The sequence below is a fragment of the Heptranchias perlo genome, chromosome 18 (assembly GCF_035084215.1).
Source record: "Heptranchias perlo isolate sHepPer1 chromosome 18, sHepPer1.hap1, whole genome shotgun sequence".
Lineage (NCBI taxonomy): Eukaryota > Metazoa > Chordata > Chondrichthyes > Hexanchiformes > Hexanchidae > Heptranchias > Heptranchias perlo.
Window position 1 is genome coordinate 1,766,218 of NC_090342.1, and position 16,939 is coordinate 1,783,156.

The window sequence follows — 16,939 nt, forward strand, 5'->3', positions numbered from 1 at the left end:
GTGTGGGTTAAGGCTCAGCAGCTTTACCTAGAATCGTTGAATTTTGCAGCACACAAGGAGGCCATTCAGCCCATCGCCCCTGTGCCCTCTCTCTCAAGAGCTCTCCCCTTGGCCCCATTCCCCTGCCCTTTCCCCATTCAGCCCATCGTACTTGTGCCAACTCTCTGAAAAAGCTCTCCACTTAGTCCCATTCCCCTGCCCTTTCCCCATTTAAATTTCCTTTTCAAGTATTTAACCACTTCCCTATTAAAAGCTATTATTGGATCCCACATCTACCACCAGATCGGGTAGGCCGTGTCCTATCAACCTGCTGTGTAAAAAAAATCCTAACCTCCCTCTGTTCTTTTGGAGATGGTTTTAAATTTATGCCTGAACATGAGTGATTTACTCAAATTGGAAGTGCTGGAGGCTGACATTGGGCAGATAAAAACTGAAAAATGTTCCACTTCTCAGCAGTAACATTCCTCTCCTTAATCAGCACAAACAAAAGAATGTAAGAGAAATACTAAATGTAATTCCACAGGATTTTGTGCAAAATTACTTCAAAAGAACTTGGATTTTTTATAGCTCCTTATCATAGAATTACATAGAATGTACAGCACAGAAACAGGCCATTCAGCCCAACAGGTCCATGCCAGCGTTTATGCTCCACACGAGCCTCCTCCCTCCCTAATTCATCTCACCCTATCACCATATTCCTTTCTCCCTCATGTGTTTCTCCAGCCTCCCCTTAAATGTATCTACACTATTTGCCTCAACTACTCCTTGTGGGAGCGAGTTCCACATTCTAACCACTCTCTGGGTAAAGAAGTTTCTCCTGAATTCCCAATTGGATTTATTAGTGACTATCTTATATTTATGGCCCCTAGTTCTGGTCTCCCCCACAAATGGAAACATCTTCTCTACGTCTACCCCACCGAACCATTTCATTATCTTAAAGACCTCGATCAGGTCACCCCTCAGCCTTCTCATTTCTAGAGAAAAGAGCCCCAGTCTGTTCAATCTTTCCTGATAGGTATAACCTCTCAGTTCTGGTATCATCCTAGTAAATCTTTTTAGCACCTTCTCCAGTGCCTCTATATCCTTTTTATAATATGGAGCCCACCCCAGGACCACTCCAGGCCGGGGTGGGGGGGGAGATGAGAATTTTTTTTACGCAGCGAGTTGTTCTGATCTGGAATGCGCTGCCTGAAAGGGCGGTGGAAGCAGATTCAATAATAACTTTCAAAAGGCAATTGGATAAATACTTGAAAAGGAAAATTTTGCAGGGCTATGGGGAAAGAGCGGGGTTGGGGGGGGGGTGGAGTAGGACTAATTAGATAGTGCTTTCAAAGATCCAGCACAGGCACGATGGGCTGAATGGCCTCCTGTGCTGTATGATTCTAAAATCTTTGCATTCCGCCCAGTGAGGAGAGAGGTCAGTGTATGAGCAGGTGTACATTGCTTGGCTCAACAGCCATATAACTTCTAACGTTAAGAGAACACAGATGCGAGTATGGGCTGTCTGCCAACACTAAAATAACTCCAAATAGGAACATAGGAACAGGAGGAGGCCATTCAGCCCCTCAAGCCTGTTCCGCCGTTCAATGAGATCATGGCTGATCTGTGACCTAACTCCATATTCCCGCCTTAGCCCCATATCCCTTAATACCTTTGGTTAACAAAAATCTATCAATCTCAGATTTAAAATGAACAATTGAGCTAGCATCAAGTGCCGTTTGCAGAAGAGAGTTCCAAACTTCTCCCACCCTCTGCGTGTAGAAGTGTTTCCTAACTTCACTCCTGAAAGTCCTGGCTCTAATCTTTAGGCTATGTCCCCTAGTCCTAGACTCCCCAACTAGCAGAAATAGTTTCTCTCTATCTACCCTATCAGTTCCCCTTAATATCTTGAATATTAAGGGGACCAAATTCACCCCTTAATCTTCTAAGTAAGTTTACAAAGTGTGCATCAAGTCCAATGGGCAATCTGAGCGCTAAACCTGAATGGAGTTACACGACCAGGAGGTGAAGTCCCAGCGGTGTTCGATTATCCACGATGTGGAGATGCCGGTGATGGACTGGGGTTGACAATTGTAAACAATTTTACAACACCAAGTTATAGTCCAACAATTTTATTTTAAAATCCACAAGCTTTCGGAGGCTTCCTCCTTCGTCAGGTGAACGTGGAAACCATTCACCTGAGGAAGGAGGAAGCCTCCGAAAGCTTGTGGATTTTAAAATAAAATTGTTGGACTATAACTTGGTGTTGTAAAATTGTTTACAATTGTTAGATTATCAGAGAGGCTCCCACACCTCCTGGCTTCATCATCAGGATTTGATTTCGGAGTTACACAACTGTTTTCACACTGATAAATTGCTGGAACCATTTCGTAAAATGAGTAATGTAATGTCAGTATGAGATCTCACCGTGTACTAGTTTCAGGCAGTATTACTGGGCTGTTTGTAACAGTGAATTTCAAGAAAATGCATTATTCACTAAATAAGAGTTTTACTTTGTAAATTTGTCATCGATCTCTGTTTCTGATTGCACTGATGGGATTAATGTATTTCATTCATCGTAGAACCTTTACTATTTGACAAAGATGATTTATTGGCCGCTTTACTGGATTAAATCTTTTCATAATTCAGCAGCTGCATCATTTTAAGAGTGAACTTGAAAAGAAAATGTTGGATTTAGTGCTGGATTGAAGGGGCAGGCGGGTGTAATGAGTTGCACCTCGATCAGTGATGTGACACTGCGTATTTGATGCAGGACACACTGTGTGCTTTTCCCATGTGCAGTTGTTTTATCCGAACCCTCCCAGCGGTGTCTGGCTGTGAGTTTCATGGATTTGTGGGTCAGTTATAACAGACATACTAGGTCCTGTGTCAAAGGTCATAGTGTTGGAGGGCATTGACCCTCCCAGCAAGAGACAGCTTGCCAAGAGATTGAATACACTCTGCCTAATGCACCTTTCATTGCACATCCCCCCTTGCTGGGTGCCTTTCACACTCTGCTAATAAACTCTCTCGAGTTTGAATGATGTTTGAAAATAATGATGTTCACACTGCTTTAAGAGCACCCCATCTGCAGCTCAGCAAATGTAAAACTCGACATCCCCAGATTTGAAATATGAACACTCGTTACGCAGCACACTCACTCTCACAAGCTCAACAAGTCTTTGGCCTGCTTTGTGAAGAGCTTCCTTGTCATTACACAACATAATGTTTCCCCGGGGGGGAGGGGAAGGGAAGGGGGGGTGGGGGCAGGTTCATGTGATATTGAAATCTAAACCCATGTGAGCATTGTCCACCTCACTGTCAGTGAACTGAAGCCCAGGCGCAATCTGATGAATTTAAATTCACCAACTGCATGTACTCCTGTGGTAGAACTAAGCCCCATTAAACCACCCAAAATACCCAACTCTGCTTTTACCACTAAAAACAAAGTCACATTTATTTACTATTTTAAACGATACAAAAATGGTTTATTTCTTGTGACAGGGCCCCATTCATCTCCACTTACTGAAACCTGTAGCTTTCGGCTGCATGATTCACAAAATAACATTCAATCTGCTCTTAATTCAAATTATCTGATCATTAATTTTTAGCTAAATTCCAACTTTACTGGGTTATTTATATTGAATCATTCAAATCATTGGACAATTCCAATTTTTAGTGCAAAACGACTGAATTTATCAACTTTCACTACACTTCAGACGTAAGGGAGTAATTTAAAAAGTTTTGTGATGAATTATTTCCTATCAATGGGGTTGTTTGATTCTAGCCTCTATTTTAATAATGAATTGGACAATGCTCATTCATTGTTTAATCACTAGGATTTCCAAATCTAGAGAAAGTCGTCGTGAAAATTTATCAACAACAAAATAGCTTTCATTTTTTACATAATGCTGATAAATTGTGAAATCTAATTGCCAAACTAACAGATTTCATGTATCGCAAATATCGCCCAACAAGTTTTCGAGCTTCAGAAATTGAGTAGAAATACACAGAAGTTACAACACGAAAACAGGCCATTCGGCCCAACCAGTCTGTGCTTGCGTTTACCCCTCACAAGAGAAAATAGTTCTAATCATATTTTCCCTCCCTGTTCCCATATCCCCTTATCCCCGATTCCTTCCTCCACCAATCCATGTTAAACATGCGACGTTACACCATTAAATGTACACCCAGTGCACACTCCCTGTACCTCACACCTTTCTATCACACTTCAAGGCTCACACTCAACTTTCTGTTCCACACTTTGAAAAAAAGTATAAGGAAATAAAGGAACTCTCCAGGAACAACAAAATACCAGTCTCTTAATTGACGTCTGTATAAACTCACATAGGGTTTACTTAACAGCAGCAGACTCTTAATTGGACCTACTTCTGAAAACAGTAATTATTCAGAAATCTGTTGATGAATTTTGAATTTTTTGTCTGTGTTAGCAGCAGGAATGTAGCTGGAAAAAACTGTAATAAAATATAAATGTCTTACAAAATTGATGGTGGTTGTTGCTGGGAGTGCAGAAATACATTGTACTTGGTTACCAATGGGTAACTGAGTTACCAAACATTAAACATGGTCCAACATCACTGAAACTAGCAACTAATCTTACATTTCAATTAGATTCAAACTAGTTGGCTTCAAGTATACGTATAATGGAAAAAATATACACGTCTTACTTTTAATACCAAAAAATGTCAAATTAAGCCAGAAAATGCTGGAAATACACAGCAGAACCCATCAGCACCTGTAAAGAGAAAAGACAAGATTATTGTTTCAAGTGTAACCCTTTAAGAACTGGGGAAGGGTCTTACTGTGAAGCATCTTTTCTCTTTACAGGAGCTGAGTATCTCTGCTCTGCATTTCCAGCATTTTCTGGTTCTATTCCACATTTCCGATGTTTCATGTTTCTCTTTAGTTCAGAGAGTGAGAGAGATGTGAAATGCTCAGTGACACAAATAACACAAATTAAAAGCTTTAATTTCTAAGTTTAGCTGGCATGGTGAATTCCAGTGTCTGCATTTGTCTGTATTATGCTGGTAATCTTTGATGAACGTCACACCCATCATCGAATCGATTCCAAAGACTTCATGGCTGCTCGTTCTCCAAACTGTCTGTCAGATACAACCTTAAAAGGCTCCTATAATTAGAAGACCCAACAGATTTTTTAAAAATTCTGCCTTTTGTACTTTTTGATTAATTAGACTTAAAGAAGGAGGTTTGTTTCAAAAGCTTGTGAATGAACTGATGTAACGACCACTGAGAGTGTCTTGATGTCTGAAATGAATCACGGATCTTTTGATCCTGATAATATAAAGATTTGCAGATTCATTAGTTAGGATCCAACGTCCCTTTGATGTATTTTTTAGTCGTTTATTCCCATTTCTGCAGATGTATTGTGCAGTGTCAGACAGTCTGAACACCTTGTCCTGAGACAGGTTCCTTAAGGTCACTCCCTGGAGCTGAGTGCTTCATAATCAGAAATTGAAGATTCTATCCCTTAAAGCTGCTCTGTAACTTGCCAGTGATAAATAACATACTTTTATGTTTCTTTTTTTATTTCTTTAACAAATAATTTTGCTTCTATGGGTAACAGTCGATGATCCCTCCACCTCCTGTGCCCTTTTATTAACACAATAAGGAAGCAGCACATTTTCAAGTTGAAATTAAAGGCAGCAGAATATTTTGTTGATATTAATTTCCAAATATTAAAAAAGAACAAACTAATTAACAAGCAACCCTGGCCCTTTTAAATGGAGCCAGTAGTCCTTTACCTTCGAATACAGCAGCAGTTTTAAGCTCAACAGTTTCTCAGAATGAAGCCCATCTTCTCATCATGTCCCTCATTCCCTTATCTCTCCAGAATACACCTTGTTATGATGTGGAGATGCCGGTGATGGACTGGGGTTGACAATTGTAAACAATTTTACAACACCAAGTTGTAGTCCAGCAATTTTATTTTAAATTCACAAGCTTTCGGAGGCTTCCCCCTTCGTCAGGTGAACGATGTGATACCACTTGTTATACCAGTGGCTGCCATGATCACATCCCATAATTTGATTACCCTTTGGGTATAAAGTTCTATCAACCTTCCCTTCATGCTCCTGTCTTTCCTAATTTTAACTTCTGCTCCCCCAGACCATAGTGAACAACCTACCTGAATTAATGTGATCACTTCCCTTCATAACAGTGAGAATTTCAATTTGATTGCAGCTCCAGGTCTGACAGTAGACGGGCAGAACTCGGTTTATGCTGCTTGTTCCTGCTTAGCTGGGAGTTTGACTGTTCTGTTTAGGAGAGAGCTCTGTGCGTAGCTGGATGCACACAGGGGTAAAAGAAAAGTTAGAAATGTAAATGTTCGGAGAGCGGGAATGGGAGAATTCCTGCTCTCTGGACACTTCAATTGAGCGAGCCACAGGCACTTTGTAAACAAGATGTGACACCGCACTAGATTTCCGTTCCTGGTAGTGAGAGACCACCACACCCAACGAGTCTAACTCTGCTTCACTCCAAAGGCTGCTCAAACCCTGACTCCAGATTTAGGCTGCGAGTTTAATTTTGGTGCAAAGAGGAAATCACTTTGCATTGACCCCGAACTTGCAGTGTAAATACCTCCTTAGATCATCGCAAAGTCTCCTCTTTTCTTGATATCTAAAATCATCTTTGTTGCTTGACTCTACTTTCTCAAGGGTGACAATATCCTTCCTCTGAATCGATGACTGGAACTGCCCACAGTGCCTCTGCGTGGAGATCTCTCACACCTTTTTTCAATTGTACTGTCTCTCTCTGCTGATAAATTGTAAACAATTTTACAACACCAAGTTATAGTCCAACAATTTTATTTTTAATCCCACAAGCTTTCGGAGGCTTCCCCCTTCCTCAAGTGGTGAGGAAGGAGGAAGCCCCCGAAAGCTTGTGGGATTAAAAATAAAATCGTTGGACTATAACTTGGTGTTGTAAAATTGTTTACAATTGTCAACCCCAGTCCATCACCGGCATCTCCACATCATCTGCTGATAAAAGTGGTTTCATGGATTCATCAACTCAAACCCCCAGGTCTCTCCTGACCAGACGCTACACCACTGATCAATTTAACACATACTCCCTCTTTTTGATTCTTTATTCTCACATTCATTATTTTACACCTAACCACATTGAATTGCATCTGCTGTATATTCTTTCAGTTACCTGAATGGTTTAAACACTTCTGAATCTGGTTGCATTGTTCCTCGTTATTTATAAGTACGGTGGGTGTAGTGATTATGTTACTGGATTAGTAATCCATGGAACGTGAGTTCAAATCCCACCCTGGGCAGTTTGAGAATTAGAAATCAGTCTTAAAAAAAAATCTGGAAATAAAAAGCTGGTCTCAGTAAAAGTGACCATGAAGCTGTCGGATTGTCATAAAAACCCAACTGGTTCATTAGGGAAGGAAACCTGCCGTCCTTACCCGGTCTGGGCCTATATGTGACTCCAGTCCCACACCAACCTATTTGACTCTAAAGACCCTAGCAAGCCCCTCAGTATATCAAACCACTACCAGTGATTCAAGAAGGCGGCTCACCACCACCTTCTCAGAGCAACTAGGGATGGGCAATAAATGCCGGCCTGGCCAGCAACGCCCACATCCTGAGAATTATTTTTTTTAAAATTGCCCGTCTTCTATTTGTACGTTATGTGAAAATTTGGTAGCGTTACTTAACAAGTCACTGATACACACTAAAAATAGCAAAGATCCCAAAACTAGCCCTGAATACTTTGCTTGTCAATTCAAGGACAATGCTGGTTTGTACACTTGTGATACAAGACCATGGTGAATGGGTTTGCCTTATATCCAGAAACAAACTAAAAAAGTTACAGAATGTGAAAATTGTCATATTGACCAGTGAGGGCTGAGAAATCCATCAATGAAACTCAAACCCAGCTCTCTTGCTGTACCTTCATTGTGGCAGACATCTATGGCTAGATTTGAACAGTTTTAATAAGGGGGTGTTATCACCTTAATGGGAAAGTTACAACCAGGTTCAATTCCTGGGACATGCTACATCATGCACAGCAAACTTTTTTTTAAGTAAGGATGTCAAGGCCTTGGAAAGGGTGTAGAGGAGATTTACTAGAATGGTACCAGGGATGGGGAACTTTAGTTATGCAGAGAGACTGGAGAAGCTGGGGTTGTTCTCCTTAAAGCAGAGAAGGTTAAAGGGAGATTTGATAGAGGTGTTCAAAATCATGAAGGGTTTTGATAGAGTAAATAAGGAGGGACTGTTTCCACTGGCAGAGGGCTCGATAATCAAAAGACACAGATTTAAGATATTTGGCAAAAGAACCAGGAGGTAGATGAGGAGAACTTTCCTTATGCAGCGAGTTGTTATGATCTGGAATGCGCTGCCTGAAAGGGCGGTGGAAGCAGATTCAATAATGACTTTCAAAGGGGAATTAGATAAATACTTGAAAAAGAAAAAATTGCAGGGCTATGGGGAAAGAGCAGGAGAGTGGGACTAATTGGATAGCTCTTTCAAAGAGCCAGTACAGGCACAATGGGCCGAATGGCCTCCTTCTGTGCTGTAAAATTCTATGATTCTATGATTAATCTTCCCCTCCATTCAAAGATAAATATGATTGTTGGTGAAATGCTGTAATCGTGTTTGGAATGACATTATCAAATGCTTCTCTGTTTGCAAACTATGTTGGCAGTTTTGAGAGATGCTTTAACCTCACCTTGCATTTGGGGTAAAATGTGGTCTGATCAGGGAGCACAGCTAACAAACCAAAATCCCCCATCAGTCAACAAAAGGGCCATCAAACCCCCAATTATGCAAGTGCCCTTTTTGCACGCGAGTCTTACAGGGAAAGTTCAGACGCTGTCTGATCATGGGGAGAAAATTGGATTGCACACAAGCACAAATGTGCAAACTGCATTTTAAGAAACCTTTGTTTTTAAACACAGTATAGTTCCTGCAAATTTGCCTATTCAGAAAATAGTGTCCCTTTCACCATTTCTCCCCCCCCAGAATACATTTTTGGCACAAGAATTTGGAGAATAGTCATAATACTAAGAACAGAAAAAGTCTGGATAATTTTTTAAAAATGTATTTGTATTTTGAGAATGTATTGCCTTCATATATCTTGCACATCTGTACAAATAATACTATGTACTTCAGGCTTATCCACAACACACATGGTGCTATCAGTGCTTTTATTTACAAAAAAAAGTCTAGAGTTTCTTGTGTTATTCTTTCAGTTATTTTCCTTACCCATAGGGTAATATGTCCATATAATCTGCTGAGTGCATTTTGTAATTTCAAAACAATACAGGGAAAAAAAATCTATGTTAATTAACTGTAACGGAAACAGTATACACACTAGTGACAAGCTAGAGGCAAATTATCTCTAAAAATAGTCTGTCAAAGATACAATACAAAATTAGATAAACATTTTCACACATAGACAATGCAGTTTCTAAAGGCACAGCTTTGAATATCTTAAGGGTTTCTGTGGCGATACAATAAAAATGAATGAAATTGTCCAGATGTCCACAGTACTTTACCTCTTCATGCTGTGCAGTGTATCAGTGTAGAGCAGGACCGAATCCAAGTGTAAAATCTCACGGCAGAACGCTACTGGTCTTCAATATGTAACGGTTCTTTGCATTCGACAAGCTCTGTAGGGCACCAGGCAGAGCCAAGGTCCCCCAACAGTTGCCATCATCACATCAACTCAGGGCAGAGGCAGTATGGGGAGCAGAAAAGTGTCTCCTGATCACTGGGTCTGAGGTGCTGAAGTTTATTGGTAGTTGATAGAGGGCGCAGGTAATGAAACACACTTCCTGCCCGTGGTAAACATCACTTCCTGTCATTGGGCAGAGCGTTGACGAGAGTATTCCCACGGGATGTCCACTATACCTTTAAGTTCAGACAAGCTGCAAATGTTAAATCCCCGAAGAGGATTCAAAAAGAGCGTGACACGTGTTAAAGAGATAGGCGGAGGTCTTACGTGGGCAGTTTACCACGTGGCACATTTCAGGCAGTGCTACTGCAAAATTTACAAGAAGAAAAAATGGTGGTTTTCCCCCAAAGTTATTGTTTCTGGATTCAAATGTTTAGGGAGTCTTGTTCTGAACTTTATGGAGATGCCAATGTCACCAGAGTGTCTTCCAGTCCCTTTTGGCGATCCAGGGGGAAAATAAAAAGTCTTGTTTTCTTTGTGCGTTGCTTTCAGTAGCAATCCATAACTGACCATGTATTTGGGGGGATTTATTTCCAGTGTCTGGGCCCGGGCACAGTTACGGTAAAGGATTATTTGGCCCATCCAGTGGTCGCCTCACCGTTGATGTAGGCAAAACCGGGGAAATGCTGCACGTGTTCATATTCGGCACTGCGTCGGGGGGTTAAGGGCGTGTACATCTCACTCGAGTTCCCGTATCGTGCCGAATGCATGCTGGGGCTGGAGTAGCAGCTGTTGGTCGATGGGACGTCGGCCCACCGCGGTGTCACGGGTGTGGAGTGCAGGCGGGGGGTGCTGCTCATCAGGCAGGGCTCCATCCTTGGGGTCTGACTGTTGAACGGATACTGTGAAATACAAATTGACCATTAACCGTGGGAACGTTTACACAAAATGCAGAGTCAAATCTCTCTTCAAGATCATCAAGGCCCAACAATTAGTGTCGACTGGAACAAAACTAGCAATTAGTAAGAAAAATAAGGTCCCGGTGTATAAAAAGATCCTTATCAGGAATCTGGTTGCTTATTTAATGAATTTTAATTAAGTACAAATGTATTGCTGTATATGACAGTCTGTGCCTTAACATAGGAAGGAACATAGGAACAGGAGGAGGCCATTCAGCCCCTCGAGCCTGTTCCACCATTCAGTTTGATCATGGGTGATCTGTATCTGAACTCCATTTATCCGCCTTGATTCTGTAACCCTTAATGCCCTTACCCACAAAAATCCATCAATTTTAGTTTTGAAATTTTCAATTGACCCCCAGCCTCAGCTTTTTGGGGGAGAGAGTTCCAGATTTCCACTCCCCTTTGTGTGAGGAAGTGCTTCCTGACATCACCCCTGAACGGCCGAGCTCTAATTTTAAGGTTCTGCCCCCTTGTTCTGGACTCCCCACACCGGAGGAAATAGTTTCTCTCTATCTACCCTATCAAATCCTTTAATCATCTTAAACATCTCAATTAGATCACCCCTTAATCTTCTACACTGAAGGGAGTACAAGCCTAGTCTATGCAACCTGTCCTCATAATTTAACCCTGGACAGAGTTAAGATACAGATCAGCCATCATCTCATTGAATGGCGGAACAGGCTTGAGGGGCTGAATGGCCTCCTCCTGTTCCATGTTCCTATAATTTCTATAAGCTTATCTGAAAGTCATGGTGTTAAATATAGAAATCCAGAATGAAGGTAAATAGACGCCATAACTTGGTTCTGAGCACGAGCCTGGCTTATTGTGCTCGCATTTAACCTGCTGCCACATCGGGGAAAAAAAGCTGCCGCATTTTATTTTTATCATGAATGGTGAAATTGAAGGCAGGCAGGGAGAAATGACCCAAAATAAGGTCACTGTAAACTCAGCCCTACACTGGTAACTGTGTTGTAGAATGAGATTGACCGCATGTAGACCTGTACTGTTCCTCAGATCACTGAAAAACATTTCCTAAACTCTCCACTCTCCCGCCCCATCATCACATCAGCTGGTGAAGCAGCTAATTGAGCCCCACTGAAGTGCCCAGAGTACGGCCATCTGTGCGGATGTCTGTCTGGACTGTCACAATCACCCCTCACACTCCGCATCCGCTTTCATGAAGAGTTCTCGAACACATTGGGTGTAAAACACTGAGTCCTAGTGATCTCCACCAAACACAAAGGCAATGGTTGTCGGAGGGCCCTTTACAGGAAGTTACCATTAGATGGGTCAACTCACGATGTGGACACAAAGTCCTGACTCTCTGTCTGTACATCTTTCATTTTGATTGTATCTGAAAGCCCAGTGAGTAACGGGAGTGATTTGAGAGGTGTGGATGAAAAAAAATACCGAATGGGAGATTATTACAGCTACTTGCAGTGTAATGGAAATCTGTTCTCTCTCTCCCTCTGCAGCAGACTGCAATTCCCCAGAGCTGAAGTTCAAGAGAAAAGAATAAAGTCCCTCATTCAAATTTGTCCAGCCTCTCATTATGCAAAGTGTGAATGATGGCTCTGTTTAAGCAGCAAAACATTTTCCTTCAGAGTGCGTTTCTGGGTTCACAGGGGCTGAGGCCGTTCTTTCAGAGAAAAAAAATTAGCTCAGTTGGCTAAATCCTGATTTAACTATTTGCCACTTAATCCCATCTGCATCAGACAGAAGAAGCCTCTGATAAGAAGAGCAGAGTTTCTGCACTCGCCAAATAAAGCAGGATTCACAATCTGAAGTTATTCTGCTTGGCCATTTAAAAATCATACCAATCACCTAATGTACAGTGGCGATGATCAAACTAAATTAAACAAAGCCAAACAACTCCTGGATAACTTTATCCTTGAATTGGCCTCATCAATCATTTCACCTTTATTTTTTTAATCTGATTTCAGGGAACGTTGGTTTATTTGATGTGCAGTTTGCCTGTGTGGTTCTGCACTCATCAGTATTAATTCTGTTACCTGCCCTGCCATGAAACTGTGCTGCTTTAAATCCCTCTGAGACACTTCAGGCTGCAGGAACACACACTAGCACAGGCATTAAATAAATAATCTCCTGTTCTTGGCTGTGACAGTTCCCACAGCCAAATTGCCCACTGACATTTTCTATTCAGGCTCACGCATGAAGAATTGATATTGGGGTGGAGGAGCTGGAGGACCAGAAGGGAAGGATTAAGGTAAGAAAATCAAAGTGAAACTTGGAGGGAAAAAACAAGCACAATCACCAATCGTCTGTCTGATTCTACCTTTTATGCGCCATTAGGAAATAATTTGCATCTCATTTGAATATGAAAAAGTAATTGGTTGGAAGATATCCTTACTTGTTAATGGGAGACCACCGGGAATTCTTCAATACAGTGAAGGTGAGAGAAAGCAAAAGAATGAAGGACTATTGAAGGAATGGACATTGAAAATGAGGAGATGAAAATGGTGGATGATCTGATCTCCTGTGAGAGGCTGTCCAGGGAGATGAGAGAAAGTGAAGGAACATTTTAATAAAGGAGTTCAAAGTCATGAAGGATTTTGATCGAGTAAATAAGGAGAAACTGTTTCCAGTGGCAGGAGGGTCGGTAACCAGAGGACACAGATTTAAGGTAACTGACAAAAGAACCAGAGGGGAGATGAGGTGCAAAATACAGGAAGACATTAATAAACTTGCAGAATGGGCATTTAATTGGCAAATGAATTTCAATATGGATAAATGTGAGGTGGTACATTTTGGTAGGAAGAATAAGGAGCTTCATACTTTTGGAAAATAAGAGTCTAAATGGGGTAGAGGAGCAGAGGGATCTGGGGGTACAGATACACAAATCACTAAAAGTAGCAACACAGGTTAATAAGACCATAAAAAAAAGCAAACCAAGCACTGGGGTTCATTTCTAGAGGGATAGAATTGAAAAGCATGCTGGGCCGAATGGCTGAATGATGCTGTATCATTCTATGATTCTATGATTCAAATAACAATGCCAGGCACTGGAGGGATTCACATGCTGAGAAATGGAATTGTACGAAGCTGGTGAGCAGTCAGGATCTGCATGGTGTTGATTACTTGATCCTGACAAAGGCACAGGAGGAGACGAGACACGAGATGCTTCTAAAGTACATGTGTAAGGACACCGGGTATCAGCTGGGAGAACAAATCACTAAGGGCAGAGTATGGCTGAAGATTAGTATCTTTGGGAGATTATGAAACACCAAAAGTGCGAAGGTGAGACTGAGAAATCCTGAGAGGAAGAGTAGCGATGGTTAGCAGAGTGGAGAGGAAAGAAAGAACCTGTATTTATGTAGAGCCTTTCATAACTTCAGGACGTCCCAAAGCGTTTCACAACCAATGAAGTACTTTTTATGAAGTGTAATCACTGTTGTAATGTAGGAAATGTGGCAGCCAAATTTCGCACAGCAAGATCCCACGAGCAGCAATGAAATAATAACTAGATAATCTGTTCTGGTTATGTTGGTTGAGTGATAAATATTAGCCAGGACACCAGGGAGAACTCTCCTGGTCTTCTTCGAAATAATACCATGGGATCTTGCCTAAGAGGGCAGACAGGACCTCGGTTTAACGTCTCATCCAAAAGACAGCACCTCCAACAGTGCAGCGCTCCCTCAGACACTGGGGGTATCGGACTGGATTATATGCTCAAGTCCCTGGAGTGGGGCATGAACCCACAATCTTCTGACTCAGAGGCGAGAGAGTGAGCTACCCACTGAGCCCAGGCTGACACTAGGTGTGGGGGAGGAATAAAATAGATACTCTTGTAATCGGTGAACCATTAAACACAAAAATTTACAAATGTAATTATCACTAATGGGCTTTTTGTGTTTCTTAAAGATAGTTGCAAGTCTGATAGATTGAACATTCAGTCAATAAACCTACCATCGAATTTACAAGAGACTGTACATTGTTCATTATCACTTAAATAACACGTGCCGAGAATAGTTTAGGAATGAATGAAAACCAAGTGCCAAGCAGTGATTTAAAACAGCGTTCTTCATTGTTACTCATATTTTAGGTCATGGAAAAACAGTTTTAGAAAATAAAAGATCTCATTTTGTCCAATACACATGTCAGCTGCTATGGGGACGACCAATTGTTGGGCAAAGCCGGAAATAGATTTTTTTTTCCACATAAAAATTCTGATGGCCTCTTCAATCAAAAGACTGATTATTAATTTGATTCATTCCATGTGTTATAAATATAGTCCAACATTCAAAGAGCTCTTAACCACAGCCATGTTAAAGTGGGTGTCCCATATTTATCTGCAATATGTCCTCAATCAACGCCACACAAGCAAGCAAAACATTTCTCTCCTACATCTGCCGTACAGGTAGTTACATCGGGACCGAACCCCATCGCCCTCCTGACACACTCGCACCATATGGAGCAGATGACCCCCTAATTAGACCGGAACCCAAAATGCCAGGTCCAAACTTGCACGGGAATTTCTGGGGGGTCTTGTTGGGGGGAAGTGGGGCCTATTCCCACCCCGAACAAGGCCTGGGGCATTGGGGGAGGGCATTGCTGGGGTGGGGTCTCCCAGGCCAGGAGTTACCACATCTCCGACATGGCGGTGGATTTATGGGCTGGAACCCCGAGTGGGATAAGTTGTGGGGAGAGAGCCCACCTGGGGGTCCAGGACAAGGATGTGACCTGGAAGCCTGAAGATTCAGGTGAACTCGGAAGATTCTTTGGTTCCCTTGCAAAGGAGGCCGATGGATTAAGATGTTTCCGGGGCGGGGGGGGGGGTCTTCCTCCTATCCTTTCTCCCTAGAGAGTGACCAGCATTCGCTGGGGTTTCAGGCCTCCCCAGTCGGGGCACCAGATGTGCTGTCCTAGTGGCACCTGCCATTGACATTTAAATGGAGGGAATTCCCGTTGACCCCATGAACTTTGGTAGGGTCAATACCGGAGGTCACCGGCACTTACCCTCAGATATCAGACCCGCAGATCTTCAGCCCCACAGAGTTTAAAGGTCTGTACTATGGTGAGCGATTTTAAGGACTAGTTTTAAATTAACTCCTCCTCCCCTTCTATGTGCTGCTCTTTTAAATCATGTAAATGGAAGTAAAGTTAAATTACAGCCACTCCTTCAGCCCGGGAATCTCTGTACTATGACATTGAATCTACAGTACAGAAACAGGCCATTCGGCCCAACTGGTCTGTGCTGGTGTTTATGCTCCACACGAGCCTCCTCCCTATCAACATATCGTTCTATTCCTTTCTCCCTCTTGTGTTTATCCAGCTTCCCCTTAAATGCATCCATGCTATTCACCTCAGCTACTCCTTGTGGGAGCGAGTTCCACATTCTAACCACTCTCTGGGTAAAGAAGTTTCTCCTGAATTCCCTATTGGATTTATTAGTGATTATCTTATATTTATGGCCCCTAGTTCTGGTCTCCCCCACAATTGGAAACATCTTCTCTCCGTCTACCCTATCAATCCCTTTCATAATCTTAAAGACCTCGATCAGGTCACCCCTCAGACTTCTATTTCTTAGAGATTAGAAAGAAAAAAGATTAGACCAACAGTGTATCAATGCAATCATCTCCAACATCCCATACCTGGTGAGAAGTTCAAAGATCTTTAACGAATGCTGCGTTTAAACCCACTCACTGCCATTGAAACTTGGGGCAACTTTCCCTGTTTATTGTCCATGGTATTAGCATTTTAATAGGCCTGCTCTTCCTTAACGTTTACATTAAGATTCCCGCTTAGAAAAGGCTTTGTGAATCCGGACTACGTCACATGATTGAAGCTCGATATAAATCTCTCCACTGAAGTAGTTGATTTTAACTCATCGAGAGCTCAGGTTAAATCAAAGAAAAGAAAGAACTTGCATTTATATCGCACTTTTCACCACCTCAGCGCTTTACAGCCAATGAAGTACTTTTTTTGAAGTGTAGTCACTGTTGTAATGTAGGGAAAATGCGGCAGCCAATTTGTGCACAGCAAGATCCCAGCAATGAGATAAATGGCCAGATCATCTGTTTTAAGTGTTGGTTAAGGGATAAATGTTGGCATGTAGGATCTCTCTGGATAGATGAACTTTGCAGCATCCAATTGTTTCTTAAATGATTCCAGGGTTTTGCCTCCAATACTGTACCTGGAACATTCCATTTATTGATCATTCTTGGAGTGAGGAAGTACCTACACAGTGTCCAGCGACTCCCTCATAGTGACTGTCAGTGTCTCGAAATCTCCTCCCCGTCTCTCTTAGTACTCTGGGATAAATACTGTCTATCTCTGGGGATTTATTTGTTTTGAGTGGTTTA

At 42.0% G+C, this 16,939-nt stretch overlaps 1 protein-coding gene and 1 long non-coding RNA gene across 2 annotated transcripts in view; both read right to left on the reverse strand.

The window, feature by feature from the left end:
- Nucleotides 1–4,988: 4,988 nt before the first annotated feature.
- LOC137334498 (uncharacterized) lies at nucleotides 4,989–9,842 on the reverse strand. Its single transcript, XR_010966164.1, has 3 exons — nucleotides 9,536–9,842; nucleotides 6,146–6,302; nucleotides 4,989–5,128 (listed from the first exon to the last, which is right to left on the reverse strand). It is a non-coding gene; the product is annotated as an uncharacterized lncRNA (long non-coding RNA).
- Nucleotides 9,843–10,283: 441 nt separating this feature from the next.
- Nucleotides 10,284–16,939, reverse strand: part of rfx4 (regulatory factor X, 4) — a 166,969-nt gene continuing 160,313 nt past the window's right edge. Inside the window, exon 26 of the mRNA XM_067999991.1 lies at nucleotides 10,284–10,556. Within this exon, the coding sequence (XP_067856092.1) occupies nucleotides 10,284–10,556 (273 nt within the window). The remainder of the gene's footprint in view (nucleotides 10,557–16,939) is intronic.